Genomic DNA, 24,582 nt, shown 5'->3' on the forward strand with positions numbered 1-24,582 from the left:
CTCACTTCCTGCTAAGTTTCTCAAACAGGAAATTAAATCTACCTAATGGGCACACAAGGGTTGATTTACTAAAACTGTAAAGCGCAAAATCAGCTGCAGCTCTGCATAGAAACCAATCAGTTCTTTGCCAAAGCTTAACTGAACAAGTTAAAGTTAGAAGCTGATTGGCTACCTTGCAGAGCTGCACCAGATTTTGTACTATCTAGTTTAAGCCTACAGATTCTAACTCTTTCCCACTCCAAAACTACGAGGGTTCTTCAAAATGTTTCCACACTTTTTTAAACTATTAAATATAAAAAAAAGTGTAGACACTTTTTGAAGACCCCTTTAGAAAGGTTATTACCCAGTATTACTAGGGATAAGTGAATCTAGCCAGGTTCAACTCACTCAGGGTTTGGTAAAATTTTGATAAACTTAGCGGCAAATTCCATCAAGGTTAATTGGCGTGGAGGAGGGGGGCAAATCCTCTTAGTAAATTCTGGCCATTTTAGGGGCTGATAGGGAAACTACTGTACCTATACAAATGAATGTACCAATGCAAAAATATATATTTTTTAAATAATGTACAGTAGTTTTATATGGTTTTGAGGGCATGTTGACAGGGCCATTCGCCCTGCACGTGGGGGTACCTTTCGCTGTGAATGTGCAGAGACTGCAGTCATGTGAAAGTCTAACATTAAGGCAGTTCCCCGAGATGAGATGAGATGAGTCGTAACACAGTGTGCAGTAATGAAATACAGAGTTTCTCTGAAAAGTGCTGTCTCATGTGACTACACACCTTAGCTTGATGTATTTTGCATTAGGAGGGACACTGCTGAGCTCGGGCCCTCTCCACCAGTCCAGCGTACCACTGGTACCTCACTCCCAGTAACAGAATGGGGTACCGCCATGCACATAGCGCAAACCTCGTGCATGCAATTAACTCCTCCCTTCCCGTACCTATGTGACCAGGCCATGGATCTCCATAACACGGATTCAGTAATGCTTACTATTGGAAACCAACTGCTAGGGAGGGAGTCTGAACATTGACCCCCTTGCTACCAGAGTACCCGTCGCCTATACCAGGTACCACTCTTCACAACTGGTGAATTGTACCTTGCACTAGTTCCTAGTCACGATAGAAAATGTATTACTCTTTCTGCTTGACTTGCTGAGACCTCTTACAGTGACGTGCTTCATACCTCACATGTGCTTTACTGACTCATTTAAATAACTTCAGAACAGGCTTAGATCAGTTGATGCAACTTTACTTAGAGTTTCTGGCAACACTGTTCAGCATGAACACTGTCCATATCCTGACCCTAACTACAATTGTTTGGTTACCTAGGCATACCTCTACAAGGTAGTAGTCCATATTTGCGTCCTCCAAGTGCTGGTTGATCTCTGAAACCCTGATGCCTCCGACAGACTGCCTCCTCTTAACTCACAGCATGTCCTGCCCAATGTGCTCTGAGACAAGATCCCTGAACTCAGCCTTCCCCCAGATTTATATCCCCTGTGGGTAGGCAGAATCCAAAAAGCCCACTAAGTGAAGCACAGCCATTAACTCCAGCCACAAATTAAAAGTTTAGAAAATACACAAATCTTTAATATAACATGCTTGGGGGATCCCTTAAAGCAGTGGTTCTCAACCTTTCTAGTGCTGTGACCGATTGATAAAATTTCCCAAATTGTGGGGGGTCCCTAACAGTAAAATTAAAATTATTTTCAAAGCGTGGGTTGTCAGCACCCAAGGCAAGACAAGTAATTTGCTCCCCTAATCCACAGACATTTAGGGCTACCTGAGTTCCTTCCACTACTACTACTTCTACAGTATTAAAACCCCTTATGGTACATTTTAGAATGTAGAGACTAAATGAGAGAGACTAAATATCGACCAAAAAATCCAGAAAAAAACACATGATACAAATGTTATAAATTGAGTTGCGGTTCAGTGAGTAAAATAAGTACAGTAATACCTCGGATTGTGAGAAACGCTCATTAACCACGTTACTCGCAATCCTAAGTATTACTGTACTTATTTTACTCACTGAACTGCAACTCAATTTATAACAGTTGTATCGTGTGTTTTTTTTTCTGAATTTTTGGTCAATATTTAGTCTCTATCATTTAAAATAAACCTATGATAAAAATTATAGACCTTTTATTTCTTTGAGCAAACTTACAAAATCTGCAAGGGCTCAGTAACGATTTTCCCCACTGTGTATGTGTGTGTATATATATATATATATATATATATATATATATATATATATACACACATATATATATATATATATATATATATATATATATATATATATATATATACACACACATATTCACACTTTTTTTTCATTAAGTGAACTAGATGAACCTGCAAACTTGAAATTATTAAGGATTGAAGCATCTATGTATCTATTGTTTGTTTTTTGACTTCGATAAATCATGCTGGATCTTCACACTTATGGCTACATTGCACCCACATGACCCTTATCAAAAGTGGAATTTAAAACATTGGGCGGAGGTCCTTTTCACAATTTAAAGAACTTGTTAATTATACTGACATTCTTCCGTATTTACAGAATCCTTTACACTAATTGCATCTGGCAGTGTTTAAATCCTCCTGCCTACACTTCTTCCTCATATGAGGAGGAAATCCTGTAACATAAGAGCAGTGATGTCACAAACATCAGTTTCTGCCAAGATGGCATAGACATGTTTTCTATTTTCTGATAAATGATACCTGATTAAAGAAAGAAGTACAATGCAATATACTTTAAATATTATCTATATTGCATCAGGTTTACAGTGAATCATTTCAATAGGAAATGATACAACTGGAAACTTAAAAAAGATAAAATATTTATATGTAGGCTCAATTCACAAGTCTATCACACCAGGATAAGGATCTTTATTTTTAAGATTAGTTAGTCATTTTTGCTAAGTCCAATGAGATTTGGAAATTACAGTGAAATTACTAAAATAAAGATTCTTATCCTTGGGTTTCCCAGCTGTCTGTCAAATGCCCTCTGAATATAAATCCATTATGGATCACTTTTCACAGGGCAATGCAAGTCTGAAAAAAAAGCAGGCTGACAAAAGTTGAAACTGACATGGCCATAATGCAATTATAGAGATATGGAAGCCAGGAAATAACAACATAACCAGAAAAAACAAAAAAAAAATATGAAAGCTATTATATTGTACTGTATGTACTGAATTTTTGCACAAATCACATGTATAACCCTATAAGGTAGCTAATGCTGCTACTTGAAAAAATTTATGCTCATAATTAAACATAGTTTTATGATTTCCAGTAATGTATTTTGATGATTTCCAGTAATTTGCAGTTACCATTCCTCATAATATTTCCACATTCTCAAATGTTTCTAACATTATCAGAATCAGATAGATTGGTGCTTGAACCTAAAGTTCATCTGTGCCCAGACTATAACATTAACTTATTTACATATTCTTAACAGGCAGTAAAATAGCTTTGAAACAGAAGCCAGCAGGAATCTGTCACTTAGTAGTGCCAATGCTACCGCTGCTAAATGACAGAACCCCTGGTTTGTTTACAAACAAAAGCCGTAGGAGGATCTGTCATTTAGGAACAGTAAGGCCGCTTTCCCATAGGTGCCTCCTCTTGCCAGACTATGCTTGCTCAGTAGGGGATTGCTTTGCTGGTCTCCGCTTAGCAGGCGGATGACAGGTCCATCTCCACTCGCTGTGCAGAGCAGAGACAAACCCTCCTCTATGGGGGAGATGGGATGAAAACAGACCACCTGTCTGTCTTCACCCGATCATATCTGCCAGACAGATAGAAAATAGGACCACCATCTATCTGGATTTTGTGGACAGGATCGGATTGGATAACGGTGGATGTCAACAGACATGCTCCATAGGCATGAATGGAGGGTCCGATCAGGTCCGCCTGAAAAACTGACACTTTGATCTCAAAGTGAGTGTGAAAGAGGACCCAGTTGAGTGTGATGAGTCTGTGTCAGGTCACCTAGAGGCCAGGTGACAAATGCACACCGTAGGGATCAGGAGTGCACCACAAGGTTGTGGACCCTACGGCTGACTGCTGCGGATGGGAGTCAAGGTGATAAGGAAGGCAGGGCCGCCAGAACACCAAGCCAGATCCCACCGGGGTTAGAGAGTAAGATTCCCTGGGGCACGGAGTCTAAGAGCCAGCAGGTGTTCAGCAGAGCCTCTAGTGGTGAGGATGGACTGGGCTGCAACTGGCTCCAGATCGTGACCCCCAGGGTCCCCCAGCTCACACCCACAGTAGGCAACAGGAGGATAGGGATAGTGAGGGATTAAGCCAAGGTCGGGGCCACAATCAGACAAGGACAGCAGAGTTCACGCCAAAGGTCAGGATCACAGGCAAACAGGGATAGTCAGGGACACGTCAAATACGGTAACAGAACAACAGAAGAGCACACGGCAGGTAACAGGACACACAAAGGTTGAGCAGCAGGGTAGGCCTGCAGTGCACAGGTTAATATAGAGTTCTCTGATAGGAGCTAGGGTGGAGCCATGCCAGAGTAGGGATTACAAAAGCAGTCAGGTGAGAGTCGGCTGGGCTCTAGAGATGAACACATGGAGACAGGTAAGCAGACAAACTCTATTGCATAACCATGACAGTCTGAAGCATTATGGGTGGAACTGTACACGGGTGTGCATATTACAAAGGTTATCATTGGAGTTTGTTATAGACCTCCCAGTGGTAATGAGAAGGTGGAGACTCAGCTCCTTGCACAGATGGAAAGGGCTGCAAGGGCTGGGACAGTGATAATAATGGGAGATTTTAACTACCCGGAAATTGACTGGAGAAAAAGGGCATTTTATGGTCCAGTTAATGTTCCATTTTACTGAGGTCCCGAATAGGAATGACGCTCTGCTGGACCTGGTAATCTCAAATCATGCAGAGCTTATCACCAATATTCATATAAAAGAATATCTGCGTAGCAGTGACCATAACATGATTTAATTTAATGTTAGCTGTAAGCATACCGGAAAGATAAAAACACTTAACTTTAAGATAGCACATTTTCCAAGGATGAGGGCTGCTCTCCAGGACTTTGACTGGGAGGGAATATTGGCATGAACGGACAGAGAACAGAAATGGGAATTCTTCAAAAAGACTGTATACGAACTCACTGCAAAGTATATTCCCTTCGGCAGTATGTTTAGAAGGCTGAAAATAAGACATGTGTGGCTCATGGCCAAAGTTTAAATGGCTATAAATAATACAAAAATTACTTTAAAAAAAATATAAAAATGAAGGAACACTATCATCGTTTTAATACTACAAAGAATATAACAGAATATGTAAAAAAGAAATCAAACAACAGATTTATAAAGATAGTAGAACAAATCCCAAAAAATCCTTCAAATATATGAATTGTAAAAAGGTCAGGTATGAGCACGTAGGCCCTTTACAAAGTAATCTAGAATGGGTGACTGAAGGCAAAGAGAAGGCTCATTTATTAAATACTTTCTTCAGCTCTGTGTATACAAAGGAGCATGGAGGAGCGCATGTCAATATTGGGGGTGGTATTGGCACATCCCCAAATGATCCACTATGGCTCAAAAGAGATATGGTCCAGAAAAAATTATTTTTGACCCCCAGATCTCATATTGAAGAGGTACTGTCATGCCTTTTTCTATTACAAGGGATATTTACATTCCTTGTAATAGGAATAAAAGTGACATTTAAAAAAAAAACTGTGTAAAAATAAAAAATAAAAGTTAAAATAAATAAGAAAAACATTTTTTTAGACGCACCCCGTCCTGACGAGCTTGCGTGCAGAACCGAGCGCATATGTGAGTAGCGCCCGCATATGAAAACAGTGTTCAAACCACACATGTGAGGTATCGCCGCGATTGGTAGAGCGAGAGCAATAATTCTAGCTCTAAACCTCCTCTGTAACGCAAAACATTCAACCTGTAGAATTTTTTAAAAGTCGCCTATGGAAATTTTTAAGGGTAAACCTTTGTCGCCATTCCATGAGCGGGCAAATTTTGAAGCGTGACATGTAGGGTATCAATGTACTTGGTGTAACATTATCTTTCACAATATAAAAAAAATTGGGCCAACTTTACTGTTCTTATTTTTTAATTAAAAAAGGGTATTTTTTCACAAAAAAGTGCACTTATAAGACCGCTGCGCAAATACGGTGTAACAAAAAACCGCCATTTTATTCTCTAGGGTGTTGAAAAAAATGTATAATGTTTGGGGGCTCTAAGTAATTTTCTAGCCAAAAAAAACAGTTTTTAACTTGTAAACAACAAATCTCAGAAAGAGGCTCGGTCCTTAAGTGGTTAAAAAGGGATCAAAGTCTTTACCAAGTAACTATAGACCTATTAGTTTCCCTTGTATTGTCAGGAAAATACTGGAGAATTTAATAAAAGTCCATGTAAACGATTTCTTGCTGGAAAAAAATATTTTAAGCAACAGATTATATATATATATATATATATATAAAGTGGCAGTGCTTTACCTTGGCTCTTCCTGACAGGTACTGCACTGTAGGGGGAGACAAAGAGCACAGCACTGTGCTTTTACTAAAGGCTAATGTGAGGAGCTCCCCGCACAGTGCCGATTACAGTTCGTAATTGGCTGACGATCGGGGAGCTCCTCCCATCCGCCCCTCGAAGAGTACAGGGGGCCCTCAAGGGCCCCCTGCAACAAGGGGCCCGGTCGCCATGACGATCTCGGCGACCCCTATAATTCCGCCACTGGAGAGACCATTGTAAACCAACTGCTTCTGGATGTCTCCTTCTTACCTTAGAATGAGGCTGTAAGATTTTCTATAGAATGAATTTCACCTAGTTTGGCAAACCATAACGAAGGTTTAGCAGGGGATTCTTGCTTCCAAAGTGCTGGTATACAAGCAGAAGTACATTCATTTTTCATATCTGTGTTTCTGGAGATTGGAGTGATTCAGCAAGTATTTGGGTCCATGTCTTAGGAGATTTTGAGTCAACACCATTACTGCACTTAAGTGACTGTAAATCTCACTGTTTTTCTGGATGGAGGCCTTGACGTGAGGAAGCAAAGCCCTGCCTCTACTAAGATGGCCCCTCCACAGAGATATAATGCAGAAGAAGGCATGGTAAGTCAGAAATGGGTGGAAAAGCAGCTGCAGGGGGACCATAGGCAATACTGGTGACTTGTCCCACGGAGGACACCGCCCTCCGCCATCACCCGCTGCCCCACCAAGACAGGGTAAGTGCCAGGCAGACAGGGGGTGGAGGGGGCCCAGTGGCGGTATTCGATAGGCAGAGACAGGGAGCACTTGATGGGCACAGTGGCAGCATTTGATGGCACAGTGGGAGCATTTGACGGGCACAGTGGCAGCATTTGATTGGCACAGCGGCAGCATTTGATGGCACAGTGGGAGCATTTGTTGGGCACAGTGGGAGCATTTGATGGGCACAGTGGCAGCATTTGATGAGCACAGTGGCATCATTTGATGAGCACAGTGGCAGCATTTGATGGCACAGTGGGAGCATTTGATGGCCACAGTGGAAGTATTTGATGGGGACAGTGGCAGCTTTTGATGGGCACAGTGGCAGCATTTGATGGTACAATGGGTGCATTTGATGACACTATGGCAGCATTTGATGGGCATAGTGGGAGCATTTGATGGCACAGTGGGAGCATTTGATGGGCACAGTGGCAGCATTTGATGGCGCAGTGGGAGCGTTTGATGGCCCAGTGGCAGCATTTGATGGGCACAGTGGCTGCGTTTGATGGGCACAGTGGCGACGTTTGATAGCACAGTGGCTGCATTTGATGGCACAGTGGGAGCATTTGATGGGCACAGTGAGGCTGCAATTGATGGGGAGTATTGCAACGACCGCCAAGTGCAGTAACAATCACCAGCATTAGTACTGTGGAAAAACACTAGACATAACAGTTCCAAACAATATGGTATCAGTAAACCCAGTGTCATTGGCAAAGCAGGTGAGGAATGGCTAATAGTATAGTAGTGTTTTTTGCAATGTTGGTGGTACATTAACAGAATTCCAAGTGTGGTTCCTTTCTCTACTTTAGCCAATTGCATTGCTTGCCAAATATAGAAGGGTACTGCTATCGCTATGTTGCTATTTTTTTGTTTATAGCGCAAAAAATAAAAAACGCAAAAGTGATCAAATACCATCAAAAGAAAACTCTATTTATGGAAAAAAAAAGGATATCAATTTTGTTTGGGAGCCACGTCGCACGATCGCACAAATGTCTGTTAAAGCGACGCAGTGCCGAATCGCAAAAAACGCGCTGGTCTTTGGCTAGCCAAATGGTCCAGGGCTTACCGTATATACTCGAGTATAAGCCGAGATTTTCAGCCTCTTTTTTGAGGCTGAAAGTGCCCCCTCGGCTTATACTCGAGTCGCCGCTGTCTGACTGCTCGATCAGCGTATCGAGCAGACAGACGGCGGACATTAATTTTCAAAAGCCGCGCCTCCTTCTCCGCCTCCGCCTGTGATAGGCGGAACACTGAATTTCCCAGCAGTCAGTGTTCCGCCTATCACGGACATCCGCTCATTCTCATACTACGGACGAGTATGAGAGGATGTCTGTGATAGGCGGAACACAGGCTGCTGGGAAATTGAGTGTTCCGCCTATCACAGGCGGAGGCGGAATTTTGAATTGTAGAATGGCCGCCGAGAAGAGCGGCGATCCATCGGCACGGGACGGAGGAGGCACGGCACGGCACGGGACGGAGGAGACACGGGACGGAGGAGGCACGGCACGGGACAGAGGAGGCACGGGACGGAGGAGGCACGGCACGGGACGGAGGAGGCTCGGGACGACGGCGGCTCGGGACGGAGGCTTGGGACACAGGTAGGCTGGACACACACACAAGGCTGCACGGACACACACACACACACACACACACACACACACACACACACACACACACACACACACACACACACACACACAGGGATGGATGGATGGATGGATGGATACACACACACACACACACACACACACACAGGGATGGATGGATGGATGGATGGATACACACACACACACACACACACACACACACAGGGATGGATGGATGGATGGATGGATACACACACACACACACACACACAGGGATGGATGGATGGATGGATGGATACACACACACACACACACACACACAGGGATGGATGGATGGATGGATACACACACAGGGATGGATGGATGGATGGACACACACACAGGGATGGATGGACGGACACACACACAGGGATGGACGGACACACAGGGATGGACAGCCATGTCTCACCCTCGGCTTATACACGAGTCAATAAGTTTTCCAGTTTTTTGGGGGTAAATTGGGGGCCTCGGCTTATACTCGGGTCGGCCTATACTCGAGTATATACGGTAAGTGATTAAAAGGCCATAAAGAAAGACAAAATCAAATAGAATATCCCCCCACCCAAAAAAGAAAAACCACCCAAAGCAAAAGCCCACATTGTTTTAACCTGGCAGAAAACACAATAGAAAAGATCCCAATAAATCACAAAATAAAACACGTTCCCAAGTGGCGGCACAGCGGAAGCAACCACATTTGGTGCTAATAGAGAATATAAAACACAGTCCCAAGGACAGTTAGGCCTGTGGACTGTGAACATAGGAGGGTACACAAGGATATGTAGCTTATCACACTGCAATCTACATTATAGTACTTTACTACAAAATATCTATCACTCTACAAATATTTTTTCAGCTTTCCATAACAAGCTACAACACACTATGACAATATGGCTGCTGGGAGCCCACCCTTTTATAGTAAGTGGCGGGTGGCTTTTCCATTCTTTCAGATTATTGGCTTTCAAAGCCCTCTCTGACCAGGGGCAAGAGTACAACAGTGCATTATAGGTTTAGGAGCTAATTGCAGGCATACATTCTGGCTTTCCACAAACTACAAAATTGTGAGATCCTCCTCTAGTTCAAGGTGGCTCTGAACCCAAACCTCAATCCTCAAGATATCTGATACCCCAGTGCTACCTCATCAATGGATCTTTTGGCTGGAGAGAAAGTAAAAACTCTGAAGACATCAGTCTGTCTGACCTGCTAAGTGGCTTCTGCCTTGATAGAGCTCCTCACTAATTTTGTCTGAATCAATACATAAAAACACAGCATAAGAGTTCATACTAAGTAATTAGGCTTGTCTGATTTGACAAAGAGCCTAACACAATAATGGGCAGCCTAGCAACCTCCACAGAGAAATAATGGGATAGCAGAATAGCATCCCTAGAGAGTAACAAAATGAACACATACCCGCAGGTCAAGACTTTAAAACACAATGTAAATGACAAATTCTCTAGCTTATGCTGGACCTGCACCTGTAGAATTTCCTTTGAATGAGAAAGTAAAAAAATTGCTTGGCCGACCATTCAATGGTGCCTTCATGGACTCAACTCATTTCAAAAGAATTTCCATTTGAGTACCATGTCAATGTATCAGTTTTCTTCGAGCAAAGTTCTACTTCTGGATCAACTTTGACAAGTGCATATGTATAAAACTAGTTACGATTATTTCAGCCAGTAGCAAATCCAAAAAAAAGAGTTTTTTCATTTTCCATCCTTGTCCTTCGGTTTTCTTCTATCACTTTGGTTGAAACTGATTGTTTAATTGTCTCCTTTAACGCTTACATCAAACAAATGTTCTGAAAATGACAATTTTCTAATGCCATTCTACCAGGTGTAGGGCCAGCATTAGTTGGGCAAATGTGCAAAATTAGTGTATTTATAAAACCATTTGCCATACATTGGCCTGGAAAGCATTTCCCTACTTAGAACGTTTATTTGCCATACATTCTCCAGGTAAACTAACATTTGCTGACATTTGTCAACATTTGTTCTTCAATAAGAAAAGGTACTAACAATAACATTGGCCCTATTTAAAACAAGGTAAATAATACAGTCCTTACACTTTCCCCAGGCACTTCTGACAACTGAGCTGGTGAATAGTTCTATTATTTAAAAATGCAATGTTTTCCCAAGAAGTAGTGCACCAGTATTTGTTACAAATAGAAACGCACCAAAATTTCAGCAGCTGAAACATATCGGCCGAAAACACACGTGATTTTACTGTGATTTACCACGTGCGTTATTGGTGCGTTTTTTTTTAACTGACCACACAAGATTTTTACCACCACAATGGAACACCACAATGGAAGCGCAACGGACCAGTGAAGGCATACACAGAATTTAAAGGGATGCATTTTTATTGAACTTTTCTTGCAGTTTCTTTGGGTTTGTTAAAGGGATTGTAAAGTAAATTTTTTTTCTTTTTTTTTAAATAACAAACATGTTATACTTACCTCCACTGTGCAGCTCGTTTTGCACAGAGTGGCCCCGAACCTGCTCTTCTGGGGTCCCTCGGCGGCTGTCTCTGCTTCCTCCCGCAGGTACTTCTCACGTTCATGCGAGCTCCCTCGCATGGTGAGAAGCACTTGCGGGCGCGCTCCCGTGATACAGCCGGCGGCTATAGCCGCTCGCTGTATCACATGGCCCCGCCCCCCGGTGCACTGCGTCATTGGATGTGATTGACAGCAGCGCAAGCCAATGGCTGCGCTGCTTTCAATCCATCCACTCCAGTCAATCAGCGGCCAGGCTGAGCGGTGAAGAGGACGGCGGGGGCGAGCGTGGCATTTTTGAGGGGCCAGGTAAGTAAAACGGGGGGACTGGGGGTGCTGGCAATGTGAGATGTTTTTTCACCTTAACGCATAGAATGCAAAAAATGAAAAAACGTTTACCTTTACAACCCCTTTAATTCAGTTATATTGCCCACTGTTTATACCAGCTGATATTTGGCTTAACTTTATTGCTAACTTTATTGCAGGTAGCTAATTGCCATAGTATAGCCAAGTGTTCATCTTATATATACTGTATTTATTAATTGTTTTAGCTAACCAAAGATTTGTAGTGTTATACTGTCTTATTTTTCAGGTACCCCTGGCATACAGCATAATCATGTTCTTGACTTCATTCTCACTAGCACATGGGCTTCACAGTTGGCCTTGCAGCACTGGTTGTAATAAATACATTCTCAACAGCAATTAAACAGCACAGCTTGATTACCAAGCCACCACCAACATGTGATTGGATAGTCCTACAATATCTTTAAGCAAATTACCTGTTATATTTACAACAATTAAAAGCTGTTCTCCCATTTAATGTCAAAATGCTGGCCCAAACAAATGGCAAGTTGACACAAACAATTTACTGCACTATTATATGCACATGCGGAGCATGCTGTATTAACTGAATGTAGCCTCAACTACATACAGTATACAGCTCTGTGTTCTGGCAGTGAGAGGAGTGAGAGGTGTACGTGGCGTATCCTTGCCGACTCATCAAGAACCGGAACCAAGTAGGGACAGTGTTCATGTGAGAATCAAATATTATGGCAGTTTCCTGACTTAGAGATGAGCTAAACACTATGTGTAGTTATTAATTACACATGGGGGTTATTTACTAAAGGCAAATCCACTTTGTACTACAAGTGCAAACTACACGTGCAAAGTGCACTTGTAGTGCAAAGTGGATTTGCCTTTAGTAAATAACCTCCATAGTTCCTTTGTAAAAGTGCTGTCCCGTGTCACTACACACTTAGGCATGGTAGACATTACATTAAGACCACTTTCACACTGAGGCGCTTTTCAGGCGCTTTTGCGCTAAAAACGGGGCCTAAAAAGCTCACGAAAACGTATTTCCATTAAAATCAATGAATGCTTTCACACTGGGGCAGTGTGCTGGCAGGGCTGTGAAAAACTCCCCTCTCCATTGAAATTAACCCCTCTGATGGTATTCCCGAGTCTGGCTCGGGGTGGAATTTTGATGCCAAAAGTGGTAACCCCGAGCCAGACTCGGGACCGCATCGCTGGATCCAGGAAGATGCTTACTTACCTTCTCCCTTGGATCCAGCGATGTCCCCGTGCTATACGAGAGAGCCATGTCTCGCTCGATTCATCACATCGCCGATCTCCGTTCCCTGTGAGCGGTGCGACGCACGGGGACGGAGATCGGCGCCAAATTCAAAAAGTGAAACACACAGTATACATACAGTATAATGTAATCTTACAGATTACATTGCTGTATGTAATTATTTCACATCCCCTTTGTCCCTAGTGGTCTGCCCAGTGTCCTGCATGCAGTTTTATATTATAAAAACTGTTCTTTATGCCTGGAAACTGGAGATTGTCCACAGCAACTAAAACTGTCCCTTTACATCAAAAATTATTTTAGACCAGCTAGAAAACAGCGATAATAAATTAGAATCACTCGCAGAATTGAGCGATAGCGATTTGTGGGGAGATCCGTCATCAAATACTGAAAAGTAATGACAGTGACAATTCTGCAACTGAGCAAATTTCAGTGTTTTTGTTTTGATTACATTATTGAATAATTTTTATTATTGTTATATTATTATTTGGTACAATTATTTATAATTATTTATTATAATTTATGATTTAATTTTTGAAACTTTATCATACCCGGGATGTCTGCTAGACTCTGGTTTGGACAGATTTAAGTGAGTTATTGCTAAGAATTACAGGACTACAATATAAAACACCAAACTTTCATGCAAAATAATGGTACCACTTTCAGCACCTAAAATCCAAAATAATCGTACCGCCAGGGAGCTTAATGGAAAGCTCTTCAAAAGCGCCTGAAAAGCTCTTCAAAAGCTCTCAGTGTTTTTATTGGCAGTTTAGAAGCACCTCAGTGTAAAAGTGGCCTTAGGAGGGGGACCTCATGTATGCACTTATTTACTCCTTTACTCTCGTACCAAGGCTATGGGCCTTCATAATGTGGGTTCCATTCCAGTTGCTGTGGGAAAACGACTGCTGGGGGGAACAAGACCACTAATCCCCTCCCTACTGGAGGACTTGTCTCCATGTATCAGGGACACTGATGGTGGCCCCTGTGTGAATGAAGCCTGGGAATTGTTTGCAATGTATTTTGGCTTTCCAGCTATATGAATGAAGCCAGCAAACACCATTTCTTTAATTTATTAATTTGCTTGAATAAAAGTGGATGAGGACGCAACATCACCTTATGATACGAGACCAAGAATGGCTCCTTGCATGAAAGAGCTGCCAACTCTGACACTCCACTCAGTGAAGTAATAGCAACCAAAGAAGCCACCTTCTGAGATAAAAGGACCAACAGAATCCCCTGATTGGTTCAAAAAGTGGCCTCTACAAGGACAATCAAGATCAAATTCAAGTCCCAAGGACACAAGAATGGCCTGACAGGTGGGACTGTCCATGTTACATGCTGTATGAGGTATGAAACAAGGAGTGAGAAACAACGTGCTCTGTAAAAGAATGGTTAGGGTCCAATTCTGACCCTTAACCTCCCTGGCGGTATGATTCAGTCTGGAATTAGGTGCTGAAAGCGGTACAATTATTTTGCACGGAAATCTGGCTTTTATTTTGTAGTCCTGTAATTCTTAGGAATAAAGCTCTTAAATCTGTTCAAACCAGAGTCTAGCAGACATCCCGGGTATGATAAAGTTTATAATATAATAAAGAATAATAAAAATTATTCAATAATGTAATCAAATCCAAAAACACAGAAAAATTGACACTTTTTGGTTGCTATGGACAATCTCCAAATTCCAGGCAGTAAAAAACAGTATTTATAATATAAAAGTGCATGCAGGGCACTGCACAGACCACTAGGGACAAAGAGGGTGTGTATTTTTTAATACAGCACTGTAATCTGTAAGATTACAGTACTGTGTGTGTTTTGTGTATTTTTACTTTTTTGAATTTGCCGCCGTTCTCCGCTCCCGTGCGCCGTAACGTCGCAGGGAACGGAGCTCGGCGGCATTCGGCACTGTGAATCGAGCGCAGGACGGCTCGATCACACAGCGCGGCGGACATCGCTGGATCCAGGGGACAAGGTGAGTAACTCTCCCTGTGTCCTCCCCTGTATCGAGCGAAGCCATCCCGAGTCTGGCTCGGGGTTACCGCTCCTATCAGTATATTCCTACCCCGAGCCAGACTCGGGATTACCGCTAGGGGGGTTAATGGTACTTAAATCTCCTTTCCCCTACCGATTGGAGAAAGAAAAAGAAAATCTCCCACTCACATATTTCTGCGGGTGCCACTTACTGGCTTCACCCAGCTGGACTGGGAGTTTCCAAGGAGCAACCTCCGCAAGACTCACTTCTTGGGCTAATTCCAACACTAATATCAATGTTACCACCTCACGGATTCTTTGCAAAAGATGTGGCAGAAGCCTGAAACAGGGGAAAAAACGTCAAATAAGGGAGAACTGATCTTTAAGGTGTTACCAGTACATCTACCCCTATATTACTTTATCCCTTCCAAGCCAGTAAATTAGTGCCGAAGCTTGCCATCAAGCTTTGGCACTAATTTATTGGTTTGGGGCAGTGAGTGTCTAGGATTCATGTAAAGCACTTGTCAAACTGGGTGTGTTGAATTCAAGTGGGAGTTTAACTCCTGGAATTAAATTCATTCAATTAAAAAGTAATTATGGGACCTCTTGGCAGGGCCATCTTATCCAGCGGGCAACCCTGGGCCCATTAGGGCCAGCTCTGACCTTGGGGGATGCTGCTGGCAGTACTGAGGTCAAGTGGCGTGGTAGCCATTACTGTACTGCACACCAGTACTACCAGTCTACCACGCTAGTTTAGTTAGCAGCAGGGCTGAACTAGTGGGCACTGGCCCAGCGGCATCTTCTGCTTTTCATCTCTGACCTGTCATTGTCACCGGCTCTGCTCATTGTCAGCAGGCGGCTCCGCTTTCCCTCGCTACCCAGCCAGGAGTCTGTGGCTGGGAGCGAGTGCACATCTCCAAGCTGAGCCTCCAGTGTCACCTCTTTCATTGCCAGCTCTGTCTTTCAGCCTTTCAGGCGGGAGTCTTTGGCTGGGAGCAGGTGCACTGTGTTGTCTGTGGCTATGTCCAATAACAGAACATAGAACAGCGATCTGGCTGTTTCTTGGGAGAAAAAGCAGCCAGATCTGTAAGTAAAAGCAGCACACACTACACTCGTTAGGCACACCGTTAACCCTTTAATTGCCCCTTGGTGTTAACCCCTTCCCAGCCACTATCATTAGTACAGTGACTGTGTACAGCATTATATCTGATGACTGTATTAGTATCATTAGTGATGTCAGTTAGTGTACCTCCCCAGTGAGTGTATGTTAGCACCACATTGCCTGCCACACTATCACAGTCCCACTATCAGTTGCTAATCAACGCCATTACATTTTTTTTACCAAATACATGTACAGTAGCTGAATGCATTTTGACCTAAATTGATGAAGAAGTTCACATTTTTTTAAATTATTTACTATGTTTTATACCATAAAGTAGAAAATATTGTTTTATACAATTTTTTTTTGTCTTTTTTTTTTATAAAAAAGTAAGAAAATGTCAGTGATAAAATGCCATCAAAAGAAAGCTCTATTTGCGGGGAAAAGAATGATATAAATATAATTTGTGTACGGTGTTGCATGACCGAGGAATTACCAGTTAAAGTAACGCCGTGCTAAATTGCAGCAAATGCCCTGGTCATGGCGGAAGTCAAGCGGCTAAAAAGGGAGCAGTAAAACCACAACGAAACTGCATGGCTTTAATGCTCCCAACCACACATACGAAAGACTCCTGAAAAAAAAAAAGAAGTTTGAAGAAAGGATGAGAAGCACTGGCCTATAAAAGTGCTTTTCATTGCAACTACTGTACAAGGATATGTAGGGAACTAAGAGAGGACAGAACAAAATTATAATGTGTTTCTTAAAATCTATGTTATTGAAAGTTCTAAGAAACATGTGTTCAAATCTATCAACTATTTATAATTTACAGAATAGGTGCGTAAATTGGGGCAGGCTTGTGTGGGACTGCTATAACATGTTAGATTGTATCTGAGATTTCCTGGTACCTACACTAAATTGAAGAATCCTTTGCCAGACTGCCCATAATGCGTAGAACCAATTTATGGGGAATACAAATACATTGGATCAATACCCAGAATGTATAATCTGGTGTGCTGTTTTAATTCACATACGGTACATTCATTAAATACCAAGTTGTCCTCAGTTCAGTTGAAGGGGTGACATTAGTGTTTTATAAGAGAGACCAAGCATGCACCGGCACTTCACAAAGTTCCAATAGTTTGGATTGAACAACTAGTAAACATTCTATAAAATATCTATCCTCAGTCAGAGGGATGTCTGATGCTATGGGGTGAATTTTAAAGGCAAATAGGCTGCTCACTCTGCAAGGAAACTTGCATTTTGCAAGGAAATTTTCCCCTGAGCTTAGTGAATGAGGTGAAGCTCTGCTGGCTTCCATCATCCAATCATGTGCAAGCAAAAACGCTTTTTTTTTAAATTTTCTTTGCACATGAGGCTCTAGGCATTTACCTTTAGTAAATCAACTCCATTGCATCCTGTTAAACTATATACTGTATAAACCCAAGAACACAATAAAATATATTGCAGCTTACCCATCCTAAAATATGGTTGCTAACTGCATTAGTGTTCTTTAGTGTCAACTGGTGATCCTGCCAGTATCACATTTCCTATCCTAGGGTGACAACACTGACTAACTGTGAGGAACTACATAGGAGCAGCATTGTCACCATAAAACATGAAGTGTCCTTGTCACCCCTCTCCTCACTCCAGTAATTTGAGTGGAGGTACTCTGTAGTTCACAGAGCTGAAGTGAGTAGGGTGGATAACAATGATTTCAGAGCAGGAGAGGCATTGTTCTGTCAGGTTAACCAAATCCGGTCGCCGCACGCCAATATACATCCTCATTTTGAGGATGGATATTGTTGTTATGGCAGCAGCTAGCTGCCATAAACCCGGTATCGCCGTGTTTGGACGGTGGTCTGGTACCAGATAAAAGTGGTCTCTGTGGCAGATTCACCACAATGTTTACATTCCTTGAACTAGGAATAAAAGTGACACAATTTTTTTTAAAAAACATTGTAAAAATAAAAGGTAAAATAAATACGATTTTTTTTTTAAACGCGCCCCATTCCGCCAAGCTTGCGTGCAGAAGCAAACGCATACGTGAGTAGCGCCTAAAAAAGAGACCCGGTCCTTAAGTGGTTAAACATGAATTTACAAGAGAAGTTAACTTGTTGGGGTTTACACTTTGCCAACCTCTTAATTATCATAGCCATAGTGCATACTGGCCTATACCGAGCATAAAGCTGCCATTATATTGCATAATATGTATCAATGTGGACTTTTTAAAAACATTGTAGCTGTGACAAATGTCATTACAAATCTGATAATCAGTATGGTTAGTTGAGTTCCATTTAATTCAAGCCCAAAAAAATGCAAAATTAGTACCTAATGCACCTGACTTAAAACTTAAAGGGGTGTTCTGGCCGCGATGTGTTTCTAAAAAAAAGTCATACAAACACTGTAGCTGCTGACTTTTAATAAGGACACTTACCTGTCCAGCGAGCCCATGATATCGGCCCCCCTGAGGCCAATCCGTCCATCGGATGAGCTGTCTTAACAAAGGGAAACAGGCAGTGGAATCTTGTGGCTTCTCTGCCCGTTTCCTACTGTGCTTGCGCGAGTCGTTGCGGCGCTTTGTGAATGGCCCTGTTAGGTTCTGGGACACACATATGTCCCAGAAGGCAACGGGGCTGCTCGCCGAAGAGGAGGAAGCGCCGTGGAAAAGGAAGAGGCAGATTAGGAAGACTGCCTAGCAACAGGGGTTTCTGGTAAGTTAAAAAAAAAAAAAATTCTAACTTTTTTCTTATTTTTTTAAGAATATTAATGCTATTTTTATTTTTATTGGTGGCCCTCCGCTTTAAAGTATAACAATTTTTTTTTTTTTAGTTTTAGAAAAAGTGGAGAGGGATTAGGATACCTATTATCCCCCCCCCCCCCCATTTCCCTTTCTATCTGTCCTGTTTACCTTTATCAGTGAAACTGAAAGCAAATTTGGGGTTGATCCTCAAAAAAATAATAATAATGGAAGGGAATTCTTCCAATGGGAACACTAGTCCTGGGGGTCCCCAAGAAATTCCCTTAACTTGAAGGGATTTCCTCTCACTTCCTGTTTCGGAGAGGAGGTGAAGGGAAATCTCCCCAATGGGACAAAGATGGCAAAAATAAACAGGGGTTATAACCCTCCCGTACTCTATCCAAAATGAAAAAAAAAAGTTTTGCCTATAGTTTTACTTTAACCCCCCCTGGCGGTATTCCCGAGTCTGGCTCGGGGTGGAGATTTTGTACCAAAAGCGGTAACCCCGAGCCAGACTCGGGACCGCATCGCTGAATGCAGGGAGACTTTACTTACCTTGTCCCCTGGATCCAGCGATGTCCCCCCGCTGTGCGAGTGAGCACTGCTATGCTCGATCTATCACGGAGCCGATCTCCATTCCCTGCGAGCGCTGTGACGTACGGGGACGGAGAACGGCGCCAGATTCAAAAAGTGAAACACACACGTTACATACAGTATAATGTAATCTTACAGATTACATTGCTGTATGTAATTATTTCACATCCCCTTTGTCCCTAGTGGTCTGCCCAGTGCTCTGCATGCAGTTTTATATTATAAAAACTGTTCTTTATGCCTGGAAACTGGAGATTGTCCATAGCAACCAAAACTGTCCCTTTACATCAAAAATGATTTTAGACCAGCTAGAAAACAGCGATAATAAATTGGAATCACTCGCAGAATTAAGCGATAGCAATTTGTAGGGAGATCCGTCATCAAATACTGAAAAGTAATGACAGTGACAATTCTGCAACTGAGCAAATTTCAGTGTTTTTGATTTGATTACATTATTTAATCAGTTCTATTATTGTTATATTATTATTTGGTATAATTATTTATAGTTATTTATTATATTATAATTTATGATTTCATTTTTCAAACTTTATCATACCCGGGATGTCTACTAGACTCTGGTTTGGACAGATTTAAGTGAGTTATTCCTAAGAATTACAGGACTACAATATAAAATGCCAAATTTTCATGCAAAATAATTGTACCGCTTTTAGCACCTAAAATCTGAGATAATCATACCGCCAGGGAGGTTAAAGGCCAAATTGTTTTATTGAAATAAAAAAGAGGTCATACTTACCTGCTCTGCGCATTAATATTGCACAGAGCGGTCACTTACCTCTTCTTCTAGAAGTCACCTGCCGGTGTTGTCTACTTCTCCCTGCTCCAGGTGCCTCCTTAGCAAGCCAGGTGCTAGGGGGACACCTGTGCACCTGCTCTCCTGAACTGTGTGAGTCCATAGACACACACATTACCTGTAAACCTTGCTCCTGTTCCCATCTCACAGGAATTGAACTGACAGCACCTCCCGTGAGACTAAGAAGTGAGAGGTGCGGTGCTGCAGGCAACACAGTGATGGAGCTGTGACAGGAGTCAGGTAAATATTTGGGGACGGGGAAGGTAGAATAGATAGTGGGGCATATTTGCCTTAATACAGGGATTGCATTAAGGTAAAAAAATAAAAAATATAGAAACATTTGACTTTAGAACAACTTTAATCGTCAGGATAATTTGCGTTGTTATGAAAAGTAATTTAACCTGCTGTAACACGATTTTCTTTATAGGTAAACACGCTGCATATTGATTTTTTTTTTTTTTGAAAAGTAAACTTTAGCAGTTTAGTTAATGTACTTCCTAATGTGCTGCTCATGTTACCTTTTAATCTCCGATCTAGTATCTTTACTTTATGATCTCCAAAGGCTAGTACCTGGGAAATGATACATGCTGTAAAGTCCTTGACTTTCAAATACTTAATACATTCATTTAGATTAAAAAACAAAAGAAAGAACAAAGTAAGGATCGTGTTAATATCTCACTTCATGTTATCGTACTTGTTTCATTGTAGTATCTTTATATTTTCAATTAAACGGCAAACCGTTTAAAGTGCAATCATAAGATACCCTGTATCATTCACAGTAAATAAAGCATAGAGCAAAGCTGAAATACTTACATCATCCCATTTGATAAAGCGTTCTCCCTTGGTTAGATATGCTTTGATATCTGGAGGACTTAGAATAGGATTGAACATAGACATCCTGTGCTGTGATGAGCAATCTCAACTGTCCTGTCTGACTTGTCATATCATGCACCTTGCATCATGTAAGTTTCCAGCCATAGCAATCTGCTGTCTTTATAGCTCAGCAAAGCTACAAACAAATGAGCCAGGAGCCCATAATATGCATTGTAAATCAGCAGCCTGCTAGATTTACTCCTCTTAGCATTCAAGAGCCTCACAGGTTGTCTGCAGGTTGGACAAATCCAGGAAACCAAATGCTCACAGATACCTCCCTGCAACTTAAACCATAGAACTTCCTTTTTTTCTTTTTAATACATGCTTCCGGACAACTCTATCAGCTTATCTTGACATAACACTACTTTCTATTGAGAAACTGCAAACACTTTATGGCATTTTAACCACTTGAAGACCAGGCCCTTTCTGGAACCTTTTGTTTGAACGTTTAAATCTGTATTTTTTTATGTTTTTTTGCTAGAAACTTACTTAGAACCAGGGGTGTTGCTAGGTCTACAAAAGATCTAGGGCTAGAGCCCATAGCAGAGTACTAAAGAAAGTCATATGCTTGGACGGGCATGCACATGTATATACAGTAATATACGTGTCTGTGTGTATAAACCCCCACTTACTGGAGAGCCTCCACTTACGTCAGGGTCCCCAGAGAGCCCCCCCTTACATCAGGGTCCCCAGAGAGACCCCCCTTAAATTAGGGTCCCCAGAGAGCCTCCTCCTTACATCAGAGTTCCCAGAAAGCCTCCTCCTTGCATCAGGGTACCTAGAGAGCCCCCCACTTACATCAGGGTTGCCAGAGAGCGTAATTTTCCTTTCCCGATGGACTCCATGGCAGCCTACGTATGGGTTAACCCCGCCTCTCCTACCTCATAGGACCCCACTCCCATAAATCTTTGCTTCTAGTCAGAGACCACGTTCCGTAACTTAGCCTACTCCAGCAAATGGGAGGGAACTCCTGCTGCCATGGAGTCCATCAGGAAAGGAAAATTACGGTAAGTATTTGATATAAATTTTCAGTTTTCCTGACAGACTCCATGGCAGCCTACGTATGGGAAATGACTAGCCATACACACCCGGGTGGGCAATTACTGGTTAAAGAAAAGAAGGTTTAATTGGCACCGTCAACAGATAAGACATTCAAACCAAAATTAACCGAAGACAAGGAAGCCAGTTCTACACAATAGTGTGTCATAAAAGTATTAATCGACGACCATGAGGCCGCTTTACAGATCACTTCCAGGGAAACATGACGGGAAGCTGCCCACGATGTAGAAACACTCCTGGTAGAATGAGCAGTAACCGCTTCTGGGGGAGCCAGACCCTTAGCCTTATACGCCCTTTGGATGGCTTGGACAATCCAAGATGCTATAGTTCTTGAAGAAGCACGTAAACCTCTATTCTTCCCATAAAAGTAGATGAATAAGTGGTCAGAATTCCAGAAAGGAGCTGTGGCTTCTAGGTATTGCTTTAAGACTTCTCCAACATCTAGAGGATGAATATTGGAGTCTTCATCTGCCTGGAAAATTGGAAGGACAATTTCCTGATTTTCGTGAAAAACGGTTGTTACTTTCGGATTTGAACCTAACATAGGAATCAGGACTGCCCGATCTGGGAAAAAGGTGAGAAATGGCTCCTTGCAGCCTAGGGAACTAAGCTCAGAGACCCTTTTGGCCGATGTTATGGCCACAAGAAAAGCAGTCTTAAGAGAGAGATCCTTAATAGATGCTTGTCCATTATGCATTTCTGAGAAAAAATCCAAAACAAAAGGAAGATCCCATTTTGGAAACCTTGGCTTTCTCTGAGTTCTGAGTCTTCTTGCCCCTTTGAAGAACTGCCTAGTGAAAGGATGCTTGGCCCATGAGATACCTGAAAATGCAGAGATCGCAGAGACTTGAACCCGCAAGGAACTTACAGATAGGGACAAGTCTAGACCCTTTTGTAGAAAACCAATAACATCCCGTATCTTCGGATCTCTACATGAGCCGTTGGATGTAGACACATAGTCCGCAAATTTTACCCAAATCCTCTGATAAACTTTGTTGGTACCTGGTCTTCTGGCATTTAGTAGAGTAGAAATGGCTGTGTCAGGACAGCCTAATGCCTCCAGCCTTTCCCTTTCAAAAACCAAGCCATCAGATGGAGCTGAGATGGGCAAGGGTGATAGGTTGTTCCCTGTGACAAGAGGTCCGGCCTGAGAGGGAGCGGAACTGGATCCTGGTAGCTGAGTTGTAATAAGAGAGGGAACCATGGTCTGTTGGGCCAGTATGGAACAACCACTACTACTTCAAATTCTTCCCATCTGAGCCTGGACAGAAATCGGGGAATGACTGGAACCGGGGGGAAAGGCATAAGCCTTGTGGAACCTCCACTGGTCCATCAGTGCATCCACTCCGAAGGCCTGAGGACAACGACACCTCGTGTAATACTTCTCCAGCTTGAAGTTGCACGGGGAGGCAAACAGGTCCACCTCTGGTAGAACGCCCAGAGACAGAACCCAGTTGAACACCTCGATGTGGAGAGACCACTCGTTGTTGTCCAGGGAAAATCTTGATAGAAAGTCCGCCTGTACATTTTGAATTCCCGGAAGATAGACTGCCGTTAGATTCAACAGATTTGACTGGGCCCAAGCCATGATTGGCTTTACTTCCCTCAGCAAGGAAAGACTGCGGGTGCCCCCTTGTCTCTTGATGTAAGAAACAGCCGTCGTATTGTCCATCCTTAGAAGGACTGAGGATTCTGATGTCAGGTGGAGAAAAGCCTGTAAAGCACGGAAGGCGGCCCGGAGTTCCAGCACATTTGAGACTACCTTCTGGGATGGGAAGTCCCACATGCCTTGGGCTACTTCCGACAAGCATAGAGCACCCCAACCTCTGCTGCTGGCATCCATTGTCACCGTTACCCAGGAGACCGGGGCTATTGAATGGCAATTCAGAAGGTTCTTCTGCTGTAACCACCAAGGAAGACTCTCCCTCATTGAAGAGGTTATCCGAACCAGATGATCTCGGGAGTTCGGATCCCACTGTTGGAAAAAGCCCCTCTGAAAGGGTCGCATTCTCCATTGCGCCCACTTCACCATTGGAGCTGTGACCACCATGGTACCTATTATCATCAGACACTGTGAGGTCCTGAGAAGGGGAGATGACATTGCAAGATAGATTCTGTCGCGAATCACTAGAATCTTCTCTAGAGGTAAGGAGATTGTACTCTTTACTGTGTTGAATCGGGCTCCAAGAAACGTTAAGGACTGAGTTGGGATTAGATGACTTTTCTCCTTGTTTAATAGCCACCCGAATTCCTTCAGGGTAGAAATTACCTGATCTCGATGTACCAAGAGATGGTCTCTGTTTTGAGAGAGTAAGAGCAGATCGTCCAAGTAATGGTGCAAACGAATCCCTTTGACCCGGATTAGAGCCACGATAGCCAGTAAGAGCTTGGAAAACACTTGAGGCGATGTTGTAAGCCCGAATGGGAGACATGTAAACTGAAGGTGTGTTTGACCCACTGCAAAGCGGAGATACTTCTGAAACTCCCTTGCGATAGGAACAT

The 24,582-nt window shown here is 42.6% G+C and overlaps 1 protein-coding gene across 1 annotated transcript in view; it reads right to left on the bottom strand.

Annotated features, from left to right (window-relative positions):
• The window catches only part of PLCB2 (phospholipase C beta 2), a 384,423-nt gene extending 363,138 nt beyond the window's left edge, over positions 1 to 21,285 (bottom strand). The window contains exon 1 of the mRNA XM_077464867.1: positions 20,962 to 21,285. Coding sequence (XP_077320993.1) covers positions 20,962 to 21,045 — 84 coding nt within the window. The 5' untranslated portion in view covers positions 21,046 to 21,285. The remainder of the gene's footprint in view (positions 1 to 20,961) is intronic.
• Positions 21,286 to 24,582: the final 3,297 nt, after the last annotated feature.

The sequence above is a fragment of the Lithobates pipiens genome, unplaced genomic scaffold, assembly GCF_037356315.1.
Source record: "Lithobates pipiens isolate NorthernLeopardFrog02 unplaced genomic scaffold, aLitPip1_a1.2 Scaffold_30, whole genome shotgun sequence".
Lineage (NCBI taxonomy): Eukaryota > Metazoa > Chordata > Amphibia > Anura > Ranidae > Lithobates > Lithobates pipiens.